The sequence below is a fragment of the Rhinoraja longicauda genome, chromosome 40 (genome assembly GCF_053455715.1).
Source record: "Rhinoraja longicauda isolate Sanriku21f chromosome 40, sRhiLon1.1, whole genome shotgun sequence".
In the NCBI taxonomy this organism is placed as follows: domain Eukaryota; kingdom Metazoa; phylum Chordata; class Chondrichthyes; order Rajiformes; family Arhynchobatidae; genus Rhinoraja; species Rhinoraja longicauda.
In genome coordinates, this window is record NC_135992.1 from 7,165,651 (window position 1) to 7,185,717 (window position 20,067).

Here is a 20,067-nt window from a genome sequence, read left to right on the forward strand (position 1 = left end):
CAACTTGCCCATGCCAACCAACATGTCCCATCTACACCAGTCCTAACTGCCTGCGTTTGCCCCACATCCCTCTAAACCTCTCCTATCCATGTACCTGTCCAACTGTTTCTTAAATGTTGGGATAGTCCCAGCCTCAACTACCTCATCTGGCAGCTCGTTCCACACACCCACCATCCTTAGTGTAAAAAGGTTGCGCCTCAGGTTCCTATTAAATCTTTCCCCCCTCACCATAAACCTATGTCCTCTGGTTTTCGATTCCCCTACTCTGGAATCTATTCCCTAATCTATTCCTTTCATGATCTTAAACACTTCTATAAGATCGCCCCTCAGTCTCCAGCGCTCCAAGGAATGAAATCTCAGCCTGCTCAACAATAGACAATAGACAATAGGTGCAGGGGTAGGCCATTCGGCCCTTCGAGCCAGCACCACCATTCAATGTGATCATGGCTGATCATTCTCAATCAGTACCCCGTTCCTGCCTTCTCCCCGTACCCCCTGACTCCGCTATCCTTAAGAGCTCTATCCAGCTCCATCAACCTCTTCCTATAGCTCAGGCCCTCGAGTCCTGGCAACATCTCCTCGATCTATTCCTCTCATGATCCACTTGGAGGGCTGGCGGTGAGTTGTGTGGTGAAGAAGGGGTTGAAGAGAGTCTGAAGGAGGGTCTCGACCCGAAACGTCACCCATTCCTTCTCTCCTGAGATGCTGCCTGACCCGCTGAGTTACTCCAGCATTTTGTGATACCTTCAACAAAATGCTGGAGTAACTCAGCGGGACAGGCAGCAACTCTGGAGACAATAGACAATAGGTGCAGGAGTAGGCCATTCAGCCCTTCGAGCCAGCACCGCCATTCAATGTGATCATGGCTGATCACTCTCAATCAGTACCCCGTTCCTGCCTTCTCCCCATACCCCCTCACTCCGCTATCCTTAAGAGCTCTATCCAGCTCTCTCTTGAAAGCATCCAACGAACTGGCCTCCACTGCCTTCTGAGGCAGAGAATTCCACACCTTCACCACTCTCTGACTGAAAAAGTTCTTCCTCATCTCCGTTCTAAATGGCCTACCCCTTATTCTTAAACTGTGGCCCCTTGTCCTGGAATGGCTGACGGTCCGGGTCGGGACCCTTCTTCAGATCTTCGGAATTTAAACCAGCATCTGCAGTTCTTTCCTACGAACAAGGGATTGAGCCAGGAGCCAAAGCTTTGCCTTGCGGATTTTTTTTTGTGTGAAGAGAAGCAGGATTGCTATGGTGATGAGAGGTTTCATCGACTTCCCAGGATGGGGGTGGGGGTGGGGTGGGGGCGAGCAGTGAACGAGATGCCTCTGTTACCTGCCGTGCTCACGGGGCTCCCCTGTGCAAGTGATCGAGATTCACCGACGAGACTTCGCTATTGGGAACAATGAGGAGACGTGTGCTCTCTCTGTAGGATGCAGTTTGCAAGAACAGCCTGTTCTGCCCATTACATTTTAACTGCAGATTTGCTTACTGAATGTAAAACGCGGCAGTGGGAACCTGCTCAAGTGTTAATGGAATCAATTTAGTCCAGCTTGGAGATGCAGTGCAGGAGCAGGCCCTTCGGCGCGCCGGGCCCGCGCCGACCAGCAATCTCCGCACATTAACACTATCCCACACACACACACACACACACACACACACACACACACACACACACACACACACACACACACACGAGGAACAATTTAAACTTATACCACAGCCAATTAACCTACAAACCTGCACGCCTTTGGAGTGTGGGAGGAAACTCGGAGAAGATCTCGGAGAAAACCCACGCAGGTCACGGGCAGAGCGTACAAACTCCATACAGACAAGGACCCAGAGTCGGGATCGAACCCGGGTCTCTGGCGATGTGAGGCGGCAACTCTACCGCTGCGCCACCGTGCTGCCCCTTGGAATGCCTTACAGCGCCAGAGACCCGGGTTCGATCCTGACGTCTGTATGGAGTTTATACGTTCCCTGTGTGACGACGTGGGTTCGTCTGTGTGACGACGTGGGTTCGTCTGTGTGATGACGTGGGTTTTCCCAGGGTGCTCCTGTTTCCCCCCACATTCTAAAGGGGTTCAGGTTTGTAGGTTATTTGGCTTTGGTAAAAACCTGAAAATTGTCCCTAGTGTGTGTAGGAAAGTGCTAGTGTATGGGGATCGCTGGTCGGCACAGACTCGGGGGGCCGAAGGGCCCGTTTCCATGCTGTACCTCTAAACTAACCTAAACCAAACTAAACTGAACTATATAAGGGAGACCATCACCCCTGTCAAGGCTTCGGAGAATTCTTCAATCCTCAAAAAGATCACAGTTCATTCTTCCACACTTTAGAGAGATTCATCTGCTTAACTCTCCTCGGTCTAACATGTAGGGGTGCCAACTATCTCATTCCCAAATAAGGGACAAAAGGTGACGTCACCGCCCCGCGCCCCACCTGACCTCACCCAGCTAGCGGCCATGTGCTCCCACTCCACCAAAAGTGGCCGCCCGGGCCAGGAGGCGGGTTGATACGCAACCTCCGTTAGGCAGCGCCCGGGCATCCGGGCCTACAGTGTCCGGGCCTACAGTGTCCAGGCCTACAGTGTCTAGGCCTACAGTATCCGGGCCCACAGCGGCTCCCTGGCCTACAATGTCCGACCTACACTGTCTGGGCCTACAGTGTCCGGGTTACAGCGGCTCCCGGGCCTACAGTGTCCAGGCCTACAGTGTCCAGGCCTACAGCGGCCCCCTGTACTGCAATGTCCGACGTAAAATGTCCAGGCCTACAGTGTCCGGGCCTACAGCGCCCCCTGGGCCTAATACGGGACAAGGGCGGTTCCATATGGGATAAATCAATATACCAGATGTCCCAGCTAATACGGGACAGTTGGCAACCCTAGTCACATGGCGCAGCTGGTAGAGCTGCTGTCTCACAGTCCAAGTCACCCAGGTTTGATCCCGACCTCGGGTCCTATCTGTGTGGAGTTTGCTTCTTTGTTCTTTCCTTCCTTGTTCTTCCTCGTGGACCACGTGGGTTTCCTCTGGGTGCTCCAGTTTCCTCCTCCATCCCAAGTTACCCAGGTTTGTAGGTTAACCTGCTCTCTGTAAATTGCCTCTGGTGAGTGTGGGGAGTGGTTGAAAAAGTGGGATAACATAGAACTAGTGTGAGCGGGTGACCAATGGTTGGCATGGGCTCAATGGGCCGAAGGGCCTGTTCCCACACTGTATCGTTCTGTAAATCAGCCAGAACCAGGAGTTGACACAAAATGCTGGAGTAACTCAGCGGGTCAGGCAGCATCTCTGGAGAAAAGGAATGGGTGCCCTGCCATGGAATGAAATCATGGCAGATCTGACCTTGGCCTGAGCCACTTTGCTGCCTGTTCCCACAACTCTTATTCCTTCCGAAAGGTCTCTCTCAGCCTTAAGACTATATTCAATGACTCCACCCCAGCTGTTCAGAGCACTTTAGGGCCGGCACGGATTCCATCCCGACCACTGTCTGTACAGAGTCTGTACATTCTCTCCGTGACCTGCGTGGGTTTTCTCCGGGTGCTCCGGTTTCCTCCCACACTCCAAAGACGTACAGGTTTGTAGGTTAATTGGCTTGGCATAAATGTAGAAATGCGGGGATTGCTGGTCGGCGTCGAGACCCTTCGTCAGAGTCAGGGGAGAGGAAAACGAGAGATATGGAGGGGTCAGGCGTGAAAACGAGAGATCAAAGGGGACGAAGCCCAACGAAAATGGAAAATACATCATTGTTATCTCAGGGAAAGTGACAACGAGGCATACAATGTAAAATCTAATCAGGAGGACAGTCAGACTGATTTATTCACAAAATGCTGGAGTAACTCAGCAGGTCAGGCAGCATCTCGGGAGAGAAGGAATGGGTGACGTTTCGGGACGAGACCCTTCTTCAGACTGATGTCAGGAGGGCGGGACAAAGGAAGGGTATAGGTGGAGACAGGAAGATAGAGGGAGATCTGGGAAGGAGGAGGGGAAGAGAGGGACAGAGGAACTATCTAAAGTTGGAGAAGTCGATGTTCATACCACTGGGCTGCAAACTGCCCAGGCGAAATATGAGGTGCTGTTCCTCCAATTTCCGGTGGGCCTCACTATGGCACTGGAGGAGGCCCATGACAGAAAGGTCAGACTGGGAATGGGAGGGGGAGTTGAAGTGCTCGGCCACTGGGAGATCATTTTGGTTAATGCGGACCGAGCGCAGGTGTTGAGCGAAGCGATCGCCAAGCCTGCGCTTGGTTTCGCCGATGTAAATAAGTTGGCATCTAGAGCAGCGGATGCAATAGATGAGGTTGGCGGAGGTGCAGGTGAACCTTTGTCTCACCTGGAATGACTGTTTGGGTCCTTGGATGGAGTTGAGGGGGGAGGTAAAGGGACAGGTGTTGCATCTCGTGCGGTTGCAGGGGAAAGTGCCCAGGGTTGGGGTGGTTTGGGTAGGAAGGGACGAGTGGACCAGGGAGTTACAGAGGGAACGGTCTCTGCGGAATGCAGAAAGGGGAGGGGATGGGAAGATATGGCCAGTGGTGGGGTCCCGTTGTAGGTGACGGAAATGTTGGTGGATGATATGTTGGATCCGCTGGCTGGTGGGGTGGAAGGTGAGAACGAGGGGGATTCTGTCCTTGTTGCGAGTGGGGGGAGGGGGAGCAAGAGCGGAGCTGCGGGATGTAGAAGAGACCCTAGTGAGAGCCTTATCTATAATGGAGAAGGGGAAGCCCCGTTTCCTGAAGAACGAGGGCATCTCGGAAGCCCTAGTGTGAAACACCTCATCCCGGGCGCAGATGCGGCGTAGACGGAGGAATTGGGAGTGGTGGATAGACTTTTTGCAGGGGATCGGGTGGGAAGAAGTGTAGTCCAGATAGCTGTGCGAGTCAGTGGGTTTATACCAGACTGGTCGGAGATCTAGGATGGGGAGGGATGGAGAGAGAGGGAAAGCAAGGGTTACTTGAAGTTGGAGAAGTCAATGTTCATACCGCTGGGGTGTAAGTTGCCCAAGCAAAATATGAGGTGCTGTTCCTCCAATTTGCGCTGGGCCTCACTCTGACAATGGAGGAGGCCCAGGACAGAAAGGTCACTGCGGGAATGGGAGGGGGAGTTGAAGTGCTGAGCCACCGGGAGATCAGGTAGGTCTGGGCAGACTGCTCCAGCACTTTGTATCTATCTTCAGCAAAGAAACCAGTTCCCCTTGAGTACGAGTGTCAATCAGGTCAATTAGCTTTATAAAAGGTGCACAGAATCTCATTCACAGGAGTCTGATTGCTTTGAGTCCCTTGATCTCTTCCTTGTTAAACGCATTGATCTGTGTCAGTAGACAAACCCATGACAGTAGGAAATGAGCATTCGTCCAACTACATTTTATAAGTGCAGAGAATCAGAACCGTCATCTGTGTATTTAGCAACCCTCTGGTCGGCTAAACGAGTTATTAGCATATTAATGCCTTTTCCATCACTCGCAGATTACTTGCTTTTATCATTGTTACTTTTTTACATATCTCTCATTCATTTGTTCTGCATCTCTCTATTTCACCACAGTCCATATCTCCCATTTCCCTCTCCCCTGACTCTCAGTCCGAAGAAGGGTCTCGACCTGAAATGTCGCCTTTTCCTTTCCTCCAGGGATGCTGCCTGGACCGACCGCTGAGCTACCTGGCTATTTTGTGTCTTACCTTCGCTTGCAGCCTGCCACAAAAACACTTGCTTTCAACCTCAATTATAAAAGGCACTGACTCCCTCTCCCCATCTCGAAGCAAAAGGGGAAGATCATTGCCCTCAGAAGGTGGTGGCGCAGCGGTAGAGTTGCTGCCTCACAGCGAACGCAGCGCCGGAGACCCGGGTTCGATCCCGACTACGGGCGCCGTCTGTACGGAGTTTGTACGTTCCCCCCGTGACCTGCGAGATCTTGGTATTCTCCGAGATCTTCGGTTTCCTCCCGCACTCCAAAGACGTGCAGGTTTGTGGGTTAATTGGCTTGGTGGATGTAAAAATTGTCCCTAGTGGGTGTAGGATAGTGTTAATGTGCGGGGATCGCTGGTCGGCGCGGACCCGGTGGGCCGAAGGGCCTGTTTCCGCGCTGTATCTCTAAACCAAAAGGGAGTACAGAAGCAGAAAGAAAATGCTTGTTTCGTTTTGTCATTGGCACTCTGTCAAACTCATTGCTCGACACCTAATGTACCACTCCATTCCCTTTGTCTCCAGGCTCAGTAATCTCCTCGGAGAATTGTTAAACTCATCAAGCATGACTGCCATTTGCAAATATGCTCTGACTGTTGCTGATTAGCTCTTACTTTCTAAGTGTTATCATGCATTATTTCTTAATGTCTCCAATGGCTTTTTGGCTGACAGTGTGAGACCAACTGGTATAGATCATAAGTGATAGGAGGAGAATTAGGCCATTCGGCCCATCAAGTCTACTCCGCCATTCAATCTATCTCCCCCTCCTAACACCATTCTCCTGCCTTCTCCCCATAACCTCTGACACCCGTACTAATCTAGAATCTATCTATCTCTGCCTTAAATATATCCACTGACTTGGCCTCCACAGTCTTCTGAGGCAAAGAATTCCACAGATTCACCGCCAGAACCAAGTCAACTTACTCGAGAAGCAGAGGACATGGATTTAAGGTGAGGGGGGAAAGCTTTTGAATAGGAACCTGAGGGGTTATCTGAAGAAGGGTCGACTCTCGACCCGAAACGTCATCTATTCCTTTTCTCCAGAGATGCTGCCTGACCCGCTGAGTTCCTCCAGTTTCTTTGTATTCAACTGAGGGGTAACTTTTTTTTTGCACAAAAGGTGGGTGGGTGAATGGAACCTGCTGCCGGAGCAGGTAGTTGAGACAGGTACATTTAAGAGACTATTGGACAGGTACATGGATAGGACAGGTTTCAAGGGTTCTGGGCCAAACGCCGGCAGGTTGGGACCAGTGGAGATGGGGGCATGTCGGTCGAGGTGGGCAAGTTGGGCCGAAGGGCCTGTTTCCATGCTGTATCACTCAGAGAACATCCAATGTCTGTTATTTGCAAGGAAAAAAATATCTCAAAGACGTGCGGATTTGTGGGTTAATCCACTTCTGTAAACTGCCCCTTGTGTAGTGTGAGCAGGAGATCATTGGTCGGCGTGGACTCGATGGGCCGAAGGGCCTGTTTCCACACAGTATCTTTAAAACTAAAACTAAATAGAAAACTAACTTCATAATGTGACATCGCAGCTCTGTTGGAAAACATATCTGCCTTTTATTGCTTATTTTTTCCCCAATGAAATTAAATTAGCAAATAATCTCGAGCACACACACTAGAAGCAGATGTTTGCCCTTGGGTGAAACGATATATTTTGGCCAGAACCACATGTGCAATGTTCAAAAGCAGAGACCCATCAGAAGTTAGCCTGGAATAACGCAGTGCGTGTGGGTAGCATCCCTGGAGAACACTGATGGGTAATGTTTCGAGTCAAGACCCTTACTCAGACTGACTGTGGTTGGGGGGGTGGGGGGGGGGGATGAGGGGAGGATGGGGGGTGAAAGTTGGAAGAGAGGAAGGGTAGGGCAAAGCCTGGCAAGTGATGGGTGGATAGACACAAAATGCTGGAGTAACTCAGCGGGTCAGGCAGCCTCTCTGGAGAAAAAGGATGGGGTGACGTTTCGGGTCGGGACCCTTCTTCAGACTGAGAGCTCGGCAAAGGCCGGAGATGAAAAGACAAAAAAATATGTGGTATAAAGGATAGAACAGGTGCAAATTGTGAAGTTAGAGGCAGGAGCGGAGGGTGGAAGGGGACAGAGGGAGGGGAGGAAAAAAACTGCAGATGCTGGTTAAAATCGAAGGTAGACACAAAATGCTGGAGTAACTCAACGGGTCAGGCAGCATCTCTGGAGAGAGGGAATGGTGACGTTTCGGGTCGAGACCCTTCCTCAGACTGATGTCAGGGGAGAGGGAGGACGTGGAAAAAATACCATGCAGCCCTTAGGGTCCTTGTTTATTTTCTCTGCCTCAGAAGGCAGTGGAGGCCAATTCTCTGAATGCATTAAAGAGAGAGCTGGATAGAACTCTTAAGGATAGCGGAGTCAGGGGGTATGGGGAGAGGGCAGGAACGGGGTACTGATTGACAATGATCAGCCATGATCACATTGAATGGTGGTGCTGGCTCGAAGGGCCGAATGGCCTCCTCCTGCACCTATTGTCTATTGTCTATTGTTAGCTCTGAGTAACAATTCAGGATTGAAGATTGTTGCAAAAAGCTGGAGTAACTCAGCGGGTCAGGCAGCATCTCTGAAGAAAAGGAATAGGTGACGTTTCGGGTTGAGACCCTTCCTCAGACTGAGAGTCAAGGGAACCCGTGTCTAAGTCGTGAGCTCTGACACACTTGATCGACGTTCAAACCTCAACCGGGGACGGGGCCCGGGCAGGCACCACGGTGGCGCGAAAGTGGAGCGTCGACAGCGGTGAGGCCCCGGCGGCGGGGAAGCCTCGCGACGATGCGGCCTGGGCGGCGGTGAAGCCTCGCAGCGGGGGCGATGCCTCGCGTGTTGACGGTCGATGAGAGCGTGGAGGACCATTTCGTGGGGGGGGGGGTGGTGGAGGAGAAGAACAATGGAGGACTCGGCTTGGGGGGACCGCCCGTGAGGGGGGGGGGGAGAACAATGGACGATTGGGGGAGGGGGGAGAACAAAGGACAATGGGGACCCGGCCTGGGGGAACCGCGGCGGGGGAGGGAGAACAAAAGGAGGAGCCGGCGTGCTTTGTAACTTTGTCAGCCCCTTAGGTGGCTGCTATTTGTATACACTGGGTATGCAGCAAAGAATCTCACTGTGCCTGGTAATATGTGACAATAAAGTATTCCAATTGCTTGACGAACATCAACTGATTTAACAGCAAATCCACTGTCAAAAAGTAGGAGCAAAAAAAAAATCTGGTGTTGTCGATTAAGAACTCAATGGGTTTTGAGTATTTTACAAAATGATTTGGAAAATATTGCTGTGCTCAGCAAAGCTGAAGAGACACGCAGTCAGTATTTCAGCTTGACAATTTCTCTCGTGGAATAGACGATAGACGATAGACAATAGACAATAGGTGCAGGAGGAGGCCATTCGGCCCTTTGAGCCAGCACCCCCATTCAATGTGATCATGGTTGATCATTCTCAATCAGTACCCCGTTCCTGCCTTCTCCCCATACCCCCTGACTCCGCTATCCTTAAGAGCTCTATCCAGCTCTCTCTTGAATGCATTCAGAAAATTGGCCTCCACTGCCTTCTGAGGCAGAGAATTCCACAGATTTACAACTCTCTGACTGAAAAAGTTTTCCCTCACCTCAGTTCTAAATGGCCTACCCCTTATTCTTAAACTGTGGCCCCTTGTTCTGGACTCCCCCAACATTGGGAACATGTTTCCTGCCTCTAACGTGTCCAACCCCTTAATAATCTTATACGTTTCGATAAGATCCCCTCTCATCCTTCTAAATTCCAGTGTATACAAGCCTAGTCGCTCCAGTCTTTCAACGTATGATAGTCCCGCCATTCCGGGAATTAACCTAGTAAACCTACGCTGCACGCCCTCAATAGCAAGAATATCCTTCCTCAAATTTGGAGACCAAAACTGCACACAGTACTCCAGGTGTGGTCTCACCAGGACCCTGTACAACTGCTGAAGGACCTCTTTGCACCTATACTCAACTCCTCTTGTTATGACCCTGCTTCTCTCTCCGTGGATGCCGTCTGACCTGGTGAGCACGTTTTTCCCTGTGGTCATTTCAGATTTCAGGCAGCTAGTTTTTTTCTTTACTTCAGTCTTTCGAAAATACAGTGCGGAAACACGCCCTTCGACCCAGCCTCCAAGTTGACCGGTCAGCAATTTCACGAGAGCCAATTAGCCTACAAACCCCGCACGTCTTTGGAGTGTGGGAGGAAACCGGAGCACCCGGAGGAAACCCACGTGGGTCACGGGGGAGAACGTGCAAACTCCGTACAGACAGCACCCGTGGTCAGGATCGAAGCAGAGTCTCTGTGAGGCAGCGACTCTACCTGTGGCGCGGGGACTTGCGTCAGCATTTATTGAACTGTGGTCCAATCCCAAATATATATATGCGGCACGGTGGCGCAACTGGTAGAGCTGCTGCCTCACCCCGCCAGAGACCCTGGGGATCCTGACCTCAGTCGCCCTCTGTGCGGAGTTTGCACGTTCACCCTGTGACTGTGTGGGTTTCTCCTGGGTGCTCCGGTTTCCGCCTACCTCTCAACGACGCGCAGGTTTGCAAGTTATAGACAATAGACAATAGGTGTAGGAGTAGGCCATTCGAGCCAGCAACGCCATTCAATGTGATCATGCCTGATCATCCACAAGCACTGCCCCGTTCCTGCCTTCTCCCCATACCCCCTGACTCCGCGATCATTAAGAGCTCTAACCAGCTCTCTCTTGAATGCATCCAGAGAATTGGCCTCCACTGCCTTCTGAGGCAGAGAACTCCACAGATTTGCAGTAGGCTGCAGTGAAATTGTCCCGAGTCAGTGTGCAGGGTGATCGCTGGTCGACGTGGACTCGGTGGGTCAAAGAGGCCGATTCCACGCCCCTAAATTGCCCCGAGTTTTGGAGGGAGTGGATGCAAAAGCGGGACAACAAAGAACTAGTGTGAATGGGCGTCGATCGTCGGTGTAGACTTGGTGGGCCAAAGAGCCTGTCTCCACGCTGCATCTTCCTAGCAAGGTATTCCATCAATCAATATTTCAACTGAGGTATGTTCAACCAGGACAAACTAAAATGTTTGGGATTTGACCACGACGCAATAATAGACAATAGACAATAGGTGTAGGAGGAAGCCATTCGGCCCTTCGAGCCAGCACCGCCATTCAATGTGATCATGGCTGATCATTCTCAATCAGTACCCCGTTCCTGCCTTCTCCCCATACCCCCTGACTCCGCTATCCTTAAGAACTCTATCCAGCTGACGCAAGTCCCCGCGCCACAGGTAATCTCACCACAGTTGCCTCACATCCATTCTCCAAGACAATGACCGTCTCATTTTGTCCCCGCTCATTGCTATCCTCATCCATCCAATTGCAAATGCTGGTTGAAGCAAAAGAACTTTGATAATGGCCATAAATCTGACGGGGTTAAGTGAAGCGTTTCCACTGTGAATGTGAAATAAAATTATCGCTGTGGTCTTAAATATAATTTGCGGTACTTCTCAACTCATTAACCTTAAGCTGAAGAACCATATAGAGCGAATCAATTCGCATTTCTGCAGCTAACGATGCAGATATCGAACGCGCGTGTTATGCGGAGAGGTGAGCCAATGGTTGCCATGTTCACTGCAGTCAAAGCCTTTGTCAACCGCATCAAGGTCAAGTCAAGCAAAGACCCACCTGAGGCCCCGCTGCTGCCTGCAGCAACAACAAACAGTCCCGGTGCATTAGAGAGCTCGTAAAGGGTTTGTAGTTTGCACTTTAGAGAGCATCCTAACGCATGGCATCCCTGTGTGGTACCTCAGCTGCACGGAGGCAGAAAGGAAAGCTCTACAGCGGGTAGTCCATAGAGCTCAGAGGGCCATCGGAACACAGCTACCAGACTTGGAGGGCATCTACAACACACGATGCCTCAGAAAAGCCACCAGCATCCACAAAGACTCTTCACACCCCTGCAACAGTCTGTTCGAACTGCTTCCATCGGGCAGACGATACAAGGCCTTCTACGCCCGCACCTCCAGACTCAGGAACAGCTTCATCCCCAGGGCCATAGCTGCTATGAGCCGGTCCTGCTGAGCCGGATGGCCACAACGCATAGATTAACTTGCACTTTACCCTGTCTAAAAAACTGTTACAATTGTTTCGTTTCGTTGGGTTGCTGTTAATTACTTAAATTATTGCATCGTATGGGAGGCGCATTCCCAATCTCGTTGTACCCCTGGGTACAATGACAATAAAGATATATTGTATTATATTGTATTGTATTGTATTGTTGTTACTTTTAGGTGAATTAAATTGGAGCAGGAAAGTGTAATTACATTGCCTCGGGTTACCAGCGTCATTAAGCTGGAGGGAGTGCAGCGATGCAATTGGCCGACCCTCTCCCAAACTCAAACGCTTGAAAGTCAGAAACGCTGCAAAACACTCAGTAGGTCGGGCAGCTTCTGCAGAGGGAGAACTAGAATTTGCCATGAAGCTGGAAAAGGGCGCCGAGAAAGGCTTGGATGGAAAGGACGTGGAGAGGACGGATGTTTCCACTAGTGGGGGAGTCTAGGACTAGAGGTCACCGCCTCAGAATTAAAGGACGTCCCTTTCGGAAGGTGATGAGGAGGAATTTCTTTAGTCAGAATCTGTGGAATTCTTTTGCCGCTGAAGGCTGTGGAGGGCAAGTCAGTGGGTATTTTTAAGGCAGGGATAGAAACATAGAAACATAAAAAATAGGTGCAGGAGTAGGCCATTCGGCCCTTCGAGCCTGCACCGCCATTCAATATGATCATGGCTGATCATCCAACTCAGTATCCCGTACCTGCCTTCTCTCCATACCCCTTGATCCCTTTAGCCACAAGGGCCACATCTAATTCCCTCTTAAATATAGCCAATGAACTGGCCTCAACTACCTTCTGTGGCAGAGAATTCCACAGATTCACCACTCTCTTTGTGAAAAAAAACTTTTTCATCTCGGTCCTAAAAGACCCCCCCCTTTACGGGGCAAAGGCAGGGGAATGGGGTTAGGAAGGAGAGATAGATCAGCCATGAGTGAATGGCGGAGAAGACTTGATGGGCCAAATGGCCTCTTTCACCTCTTATCTCTTATGACCCGATGAGAAGATTTACGAGGATCCGTTCCCGTAGCCGACTCCCGAGGCCGACTTTGTGAGCCGGTATTTCCCCCCCCCCCCCCCCCCCCCCGTGGCCTCAGCAGCACTCAGAGAAAACCCATGCACGCGTTCACAGGGAGAACGTACAAACTTCACACAAAGACAGCGCCCAAGGTCAGGATTGAACCCGAGTCTCTGGCGCTGTGAGGCGCCACTGTGCCGGCTCTATGAGCAACATAAACGTTTTACTGTTCTCCCTGACCCTTCTGCATCTGAGAACACAAGTGGTATTGTTAAAACTTCGGCCACAGGTTGGGTCGGTGTTTAATTTTACACCCGAGCCGGTTTTTAAGCTGAGCAAAACCGGTTGAACAAAAAGATACAATACGATATACGATAGAACTTTATTCATCTACCGACAGTCACGACACACAACGCACACGAAAAACTTGAAATTAAAATTAAACTAAAAGTAAATTAAATACCCCCTGACTCCGCTATCCTTAAGAGCTCTATCTAGCTCTCTCTTGAATGCATTCAGAGAATTGGCCTCCACTGCCTTCTAAGGCAGAGAATTCCACAGATTCACAACTCTCTGACTGAAAAAGTTTTTCCTCATCTCAGTTCTAAATGGCCTACCCCTTATTCTTAAACTGTGGCCCCTTGATCTGGACTCCCCCAACATTGGGAACATGTTTCCTGCCTCTAACGTGTCCAACCCCTTAATAATCTTATACGTTTCGATAAGATCTCCTCTCATCCTTCTAAATTCCAGTGTATACAAGCCTAGTCGCTCCAGTCTTTCAACATATGATAGTCCCGCCATTCCGGGAATTAACCTAGTAAACCTACGCTGCACGCCCTCAATAGCAAGAATATCCTTCCTCAAATTTGGAGACCAAAACTGCACACAGTACTCCAGGTGCGGTCTCACTTGGGCCCTGTACAACTGCAGAAGGACCTCTTTGCTCCTATACTCAACTCCTCTTGTTATGAAGGCCAACATTCCATTGGCTTTCTTCACTGCCTGCTGTACCTGCATGCTTCCTTTCGGTGACTGATGCACTAGGACACCCAGATCTCGTTGTACGTCCCCTGTTCCTAACTTGACACCATTCAGATAATACTCTGCCTTCCTATTCTTACCACCAAAGTGGATAACCTCACACAAACATACAAACAAACAAACGATCGGACAAACAAACACACGCAGCTTATCCCCATGGCAGAGGATTCTACAATTACAGTGCCCCCCCCCCCCCCCACACTGGGTCCCCCTTTGTTCTCCCATCATCCCTCAGGGCGGTCCTCCCACGTCGGGTCCTCATTGTTCTTCAAGACGTGTTGAGTACCGAAGATAGACACAAAATACTGGCGTAACTCAGCGGGACAGGCAGCACCTCTGGAGAGAAGGAACGTAGAACCCATTCCTTCCTTCCTTTCTCCTCTCCAGAGATGCTGCCTGTCCCGCTGAGTTACTCCAGCATTTTGTGTCTATCTCTGATTTAAACCGGCGCCTGCAGTTCTTTCCCACACATATTGAGTACTGAGCTCCTACCTGGACTCCGAGAATCCCAAAGATTATGAAGAAAGCGCAGCAGATGAGGACTATGTTCCCGATCGGCTTCAAGGAGGAAATGAGGGTTTCGACGACCAGCTTCAAGCCTGGCGCTCGACTAATGACCCTTGATGCAAGACATGAGAGTGAAGAGATCAGAGACTGCATCTGTATTAGAATTGTTCAATAATCAAACAAACGCTTTACTCAAAGATAGACACAAAGTGGTAGAGTAACTCAGCCAGTCAGGCAGCATCTCTGGAGATAAAGGATGGGTGATGTTTCGGATCGGGAGTCTGAAGAAGATTCCCAACTCGAAATGTCCTGACCCGTCCTTTATCTCCAGAGATGCTGCCTGACCCGCTGAGATACTCCAGCACTTTGTGTCTGTCTCGGGAAATAGTGTCTTTTATCGCGTCTGTTTGTGAGACAAATAGGAGAGTGGTTTTCTATGTCATGGAGAACAGAAGGTTAAAGATAACTCTATGGAGAAAATAAAGATGAAAGACCACAGAGACATTGATCAATACTGAATTATTTCAGAAATATAAAATCCACCTGTCACCATTTTGCGAATATAAAAACGCAGTGGGTGCTGGGAATCTTTGAAACACTTTGGGTTCGCTCAGAGTGTTTCCCTGTGTGGACTGTTAAGGCCTTGAATAAGTCGACTTGTTTGAGAAACTCAGCACTGCTCTATGGGCTATTCTCTGTGCTTGTCCCTACCCGTGCCGTGATTAAGAGGGCATTCGGCCCTTCGAGCCAGCACCGCCATTCACCGTGATCATGGCTGATCATGCACAATCAGTAGCCCGTTCCTGCCTTCTCCATTGACAGTACTAGGCCCAGCTGCCTTCTAGGCTCTACCTGAGGGGACGGAGGGTCCTGAGAAGCCTGAGGACCCGGAGAACGCCCAAGATCTTGGCTCCACCTGCAGAGGCCAGCGACACGACGATGTCGATGAGCGACACGAAGACGAGGAATCCATCCAGAATGTTCCAGCTGCTTCTCAGGTACGCTTGGTCACCAATGTAAAATCCCAAGGAGACAACCTAACAGGCATAAAGAACGACAGTGAGCTGAGAGAGAAAACAACGAGGGAAGAGGAAGGATGAACTGCAGATGATAGACAATAGACAATAGACAATAGACAATAGACAATAGACAATAGACAATAGACAATAGACAATAGACAATAGGTGCAGGAGGAGGCAATTCGGCCCTTATGATGATTTAAACCTACGGGCACAAAAAGCTGGAGCAACTCAGCGGGGCAGGTAGCATCTCCAGAGAGAAGGAATGGGTGACGTTTCGGGCCGAGACCCCTCTTTAGTCCGATGAAGGGTCTCGACCCGAAACGTCACCCATTCCTTCTCTGCAGAGATGCTGCCTGTCCCGCAGAGTTTGTCCATGTTCTAGTGTCTGTCTTCGTCTGGAGAAGAGTCATATTTATAGCGTCACCTTGAGTAACAGGGCTGAGAATCCCAACAGCTGTTTGTTGCATTTTGGATGAACTAAGCACCAGGAGACCTTCCACAAAGCGAATGGAAGATTAGCGGGGAGTTTCGTCTCGTGTTCTGCACCAATATGTATCGATCAACCTAAATCACTTAAGCAGATTGGGCGCGTCACGGTGGCGCAGCGGTAGAGTTGCTGCCTTACAGCGCTAGGGACCCGGCTTCGATCCTGACTACGGGTGCTGTCTGTATGGAGTTTGTACGTTCTCCCCGTGACCTGCGTGGGTTTTCTCCAAGATCTTCAGTTTCCTCCCACACTCCAAAGACGTGCAGGTTTGTAGGTTAATTGGCTTGGTATAAGTGTAAATTGTGAATTGTCCCCAGAGTGTGCAGGATAGCATTAATGTGCAGGGATCGTTGGTCGGTGCGGACTCGGTGGGCCGAAGGGCCTGTTTCCGTGCTGTATCCCTAAACTAAACTAAACGAAACAAAAGGGATAGTACTTATTCACAAAATGCTGGAGTAACTCAGCAGGTCAGGCAGCATCTCAGGAGAGAAGCAATGGGTGGCGTTTCGGGTCGAGACCCTTCTTCAAAAGGGATAGTACTGTCCCTTATACAGTACACTCTTCCTGATTCTGCCCTCTGATGGTGTGTGGGTGGTAGTTGCTGAGAGTCGTAGAGTCATACAGCGTGGAAACGGCGGCGCGGTGGCGCAGCGGTAGAGTCGCTGCCTTACAGCGCTTGCAGCGCCGGAGACCCGGGTTCGATCCCGACTACGGGTGCTGTCTGTACGTAGTTTGTACGTTCTCCCCGTGACCTGCGTGGGTTTTCTCCGAGTTCTTCGGTTTCCTCCCACACTCCAAAGACGTACAGGTTTGTAGGTTAATTGGCTTGGTAAATGTAAAAATTGTCCCTAGTGGGTATAGGATAGTGTTAATGTGCGGGGATCGCTGGTCGGAGCGGACCCGGTGGGCCGAAGGGCCTGTATCTCGAAAACTAAAACTAAACAGGCCCTTCAGCCCAATTTGCCCACCCCGACCACCATGCCCCCTATCTCCACTAGTCCCACCTGCCCGCACTTGGCCCAGATCCCTCTAAACCCTTCCTATCTCTGAACCTGTCCAAATGTCGCTTAAACATTATGATAGTCCCAGCCCTCAACTACCTCCTCCAGCAGATCGTCCCATACTCCTACCACCCTTTGTGTTAAAAAATCACCCCTCGGATTCCTATTAAATCTTTCCCCCTTCACCTTAAAGAATATGGACAGAGTAAAATAGGATTAGTGTACGCTTAATTTTGAATTGATTCTTGATGGCTGACACGGACTCGGTTAACCAAGGGCTGGCATCTTTATGACTATATTCCCTGACAGCTATGAATGCTTCAATTTGCAATGGGTTTTTAACTTGCGCTCAGCATATGAAAAAGATCTTTTATACCTTAATGGTAAATTAGGTCATTAATATCTTGCTTAAAGAGACGACTTAGCTCAGGGGTGCATTGGATATTCCATCCACAGCCACTTTCCATCTGTTCTGTCTCTGCCTGTGTGCTCAGTGAGTCCAGGTTCCCCTTCGCTCACTTGAAGCTCAGGATAACAAATGCAACCTCACGAAACAGGCTCGGTGACGGAGCACAAAAAAACACAACCAGATTTCAATTAAAGAGGGAACTTTACCCAAGGGAAGAGGAAAATCCCACAGCTTTAATGCCACAGAGTCATAGAGTGACACAGTGTGGCTTCGGCTCAACTTGCCCACACCGGCCAACACTAGTCCCACCTGCCTGCGCTTGGTCCATATCCCTCCAAACCTGTCCTGTCCATGCACCTGTCTAACTGTTTCTTAAACGATGGGATAGTCCCAGCCTCAACTACCTCCTCTGGCAGCTTGTTCCATACACCCACCACCCTTTATGTGAAATAGTTACCCCTCGGATTCCTATTAAATCTTATCCCCTTCACCTTGAACCTATGTCCTCTGGTCCTCGATTCCCTTACTCTGGGCAAAAGACTCTGTGCATCTACTCGATCTATTCCTCTCATGATTTTGTACACCTCTAGAAGATCTCCCCTCATCCTCCTGCACTCCAAGGAATAGAGACCCAGCCTACTCAACCTCTCCCTATAGCTCACATCTTAATGTGTCAATGGGTTGCTGTTTAGGTTTAGTTGAGTTTAGAGATATAGCATGGAAACAGGCCCTTCGTCTCACCGAGTCCATGCTGACCATCGATCACCTGTTCACTAGTTTAGTTGAGTTTAGAGATACCGCGTGGAAACAGGCCCTTCGGCCCACTGAGTCCGTGCTGACCATCGATCACCTGTTCACTAGTTTAGTTGAGTTTAGAGATACCGTGTGGAAACAGGCCCTTCGGCCCACCGAGTCCGTGCTGACCATCGATCACCCGTTCACTAGTTTAGTTTAGTTTAGTTCAGAGATACATCGCGGAAACAGGCCCTCATCCCACCGAGTCCGCATTGACCAGCGATCCCCGCACATTGACTCCTCCTCACTCACCACATTCAAAACATCACTGAAGTCTCACCTCTTCAGCACTGCCTTCAACCACTGAAGGTCACCTCACCTTCTGTCTCCTTTCTCTGTTCGTTTACTTATTTATCTATTTATTCACTTCTCTATGTTCTAGAAATCCCTGTAAAGCGTCTTTGAGTGTTTGAAAAGCGCTATATAAATGTAATGCATTATTATTATTATTATTATTATTATTATTATTAACGTTACCCTACACACACTAGGGACAATTTTACATTTATATATTTTATACGAAGCCAATTAACCTACAAACCTGCACGTCTTTGGAGTGTGGGAGGAAACCGAAGATCTCGGAGAAAACCCACGTAGGTCACAAGGGGAGCATACCAGGACAGCACCCATAGTCAGGATCGAACCTGGGTCTCTGGCGCTGTGAGGCAGTAGATCTACCGCTGTGCCACCATGCTGCCCTACGCTAGGTCTATGCCACACACTGGGGATCATTTATGGAAGTCAATTAACCTACAACCTGCACATCTTTGGAATGTGGGAGGACACCGGAGCACTTAGAGAAAACATGATTGCACTTTCTTCCAACACTTCCTGTGGCAGCTTGTTCCACCTGTCCACCATCCTCTGTTTGAAAACATTGCCCTCATCAGTCTTTCCCCCTCTCACCTTAAATCTATGCCCTCGAGTTTTAGTGGTGAAAGAGTGTGATTGATTCTCATCTCTGCTCCTCCATCAGTGTGAGTTACACTAAGCAGTACCCTCCTCTGATCGTATCTTTTAGTTTTGGAGATACAGTCCTGCACTCCAAGGAATAGAGACCCAGCCTGCTCAACCATTCAATATAGCTCACACCTTAAAGGGCCTGTCCCACTTAGGCGATTCTTTTAGGCGACTGCCGGCGACTGTCATAGTCGTAGCAGGTCGCCGAAAAACCCCCCTCCCCTACGACAATGTCTACGACAAGCTACAAAAACCTACCACCTAGTCAACGTCAAGCTACGGCAAGCCGCCGACAACCGGCGACCCAGTCGTCGCGAGTAGGACGTCCACCTACGACCACACAGGCGACAACCTACGACAACCGAAGTCAACCTACGTCCGCCCGCGACAAGCCACGACCGTGTCGGCCACAACTGAAGACAATTCCCGCCATTTTGGCCTCCGGTTTTGACGCCGGTACCTGTCGCCGGTTGACGTAGGTCGTCGCCAATGGAATTCACCGAAGTCGGCACCGGCGACAGCCTACGTCGCCTGGCGACAACCTACGACAGCGCCCCCGTCTGGAGACGCCGAGCTACGCCCATTGGCGTCAAACCCACTGTCGCCGATAAAGTTTCTACATTCTGAAAATCCAGCGGCGACCGGAAAGACGCTACGACTCTTTGGAGACGACTCACGATCGTACGGGCGACACCCGGGCGACCGTGTGGCAACGGCCTAGTCGCCTGTAGTCGCCTAAAACACCGCCTCAGTGGGACAGGGGTTTAATGTGTGAAAGGGTTGCCGTTTAGGTTTAGTTGAGTTTCGAGATACCGCGTGGAAACAGGTCCTTCGGCACACTGAGTCCGTGCTGACCATCGATCACCTGTTCACTAGTTTAGTTGAGTTTAGAGATACAGCGCGGAAACAGGCCTTTTCGGCCCACCAAGTCCGCACCGCCCAGCGATCCCCGCACACTAACACTATTAACACTATCCTACACACACTAGGGACAATGTTTACATTTACCCAGTCAATTAACCTAGATACCTGTACGTCTTTGGAGTGTGGGAGGAAACCGA

The 20,067-nt window shown here is 50.2% G+C and overlaps 1 protein-coding gene across 1 annotated transcript in view; it reads right to left on the reverse strand.

The window, feature by feature from the left end:
• Window positions 1-20,067, reverse strand: part of LOC144611390 (voltage-dependent T-type calcium channel subunit alpha-1I-like) — a 382,459-nt gene that overhangs the window by 85,530 nt on the left and 276,862 nt on the right. The window contains exons 17-18 of the mRNA XM_078430461.1: window positions 15,185-15,369; window positions 14,318-14,444 (exon numbers count right to left, since the gene is read on the reverse strand). Coding sequence (XP_078286587.1) covers window positions 14,318-14,444; window positions 15,185-15,369 — 312 coding nt within the window. The remainder of the gene's footprint in view (window positions 1-14,317; window positions 14,445-15,184; window positions 15,370-20,067) is intronic.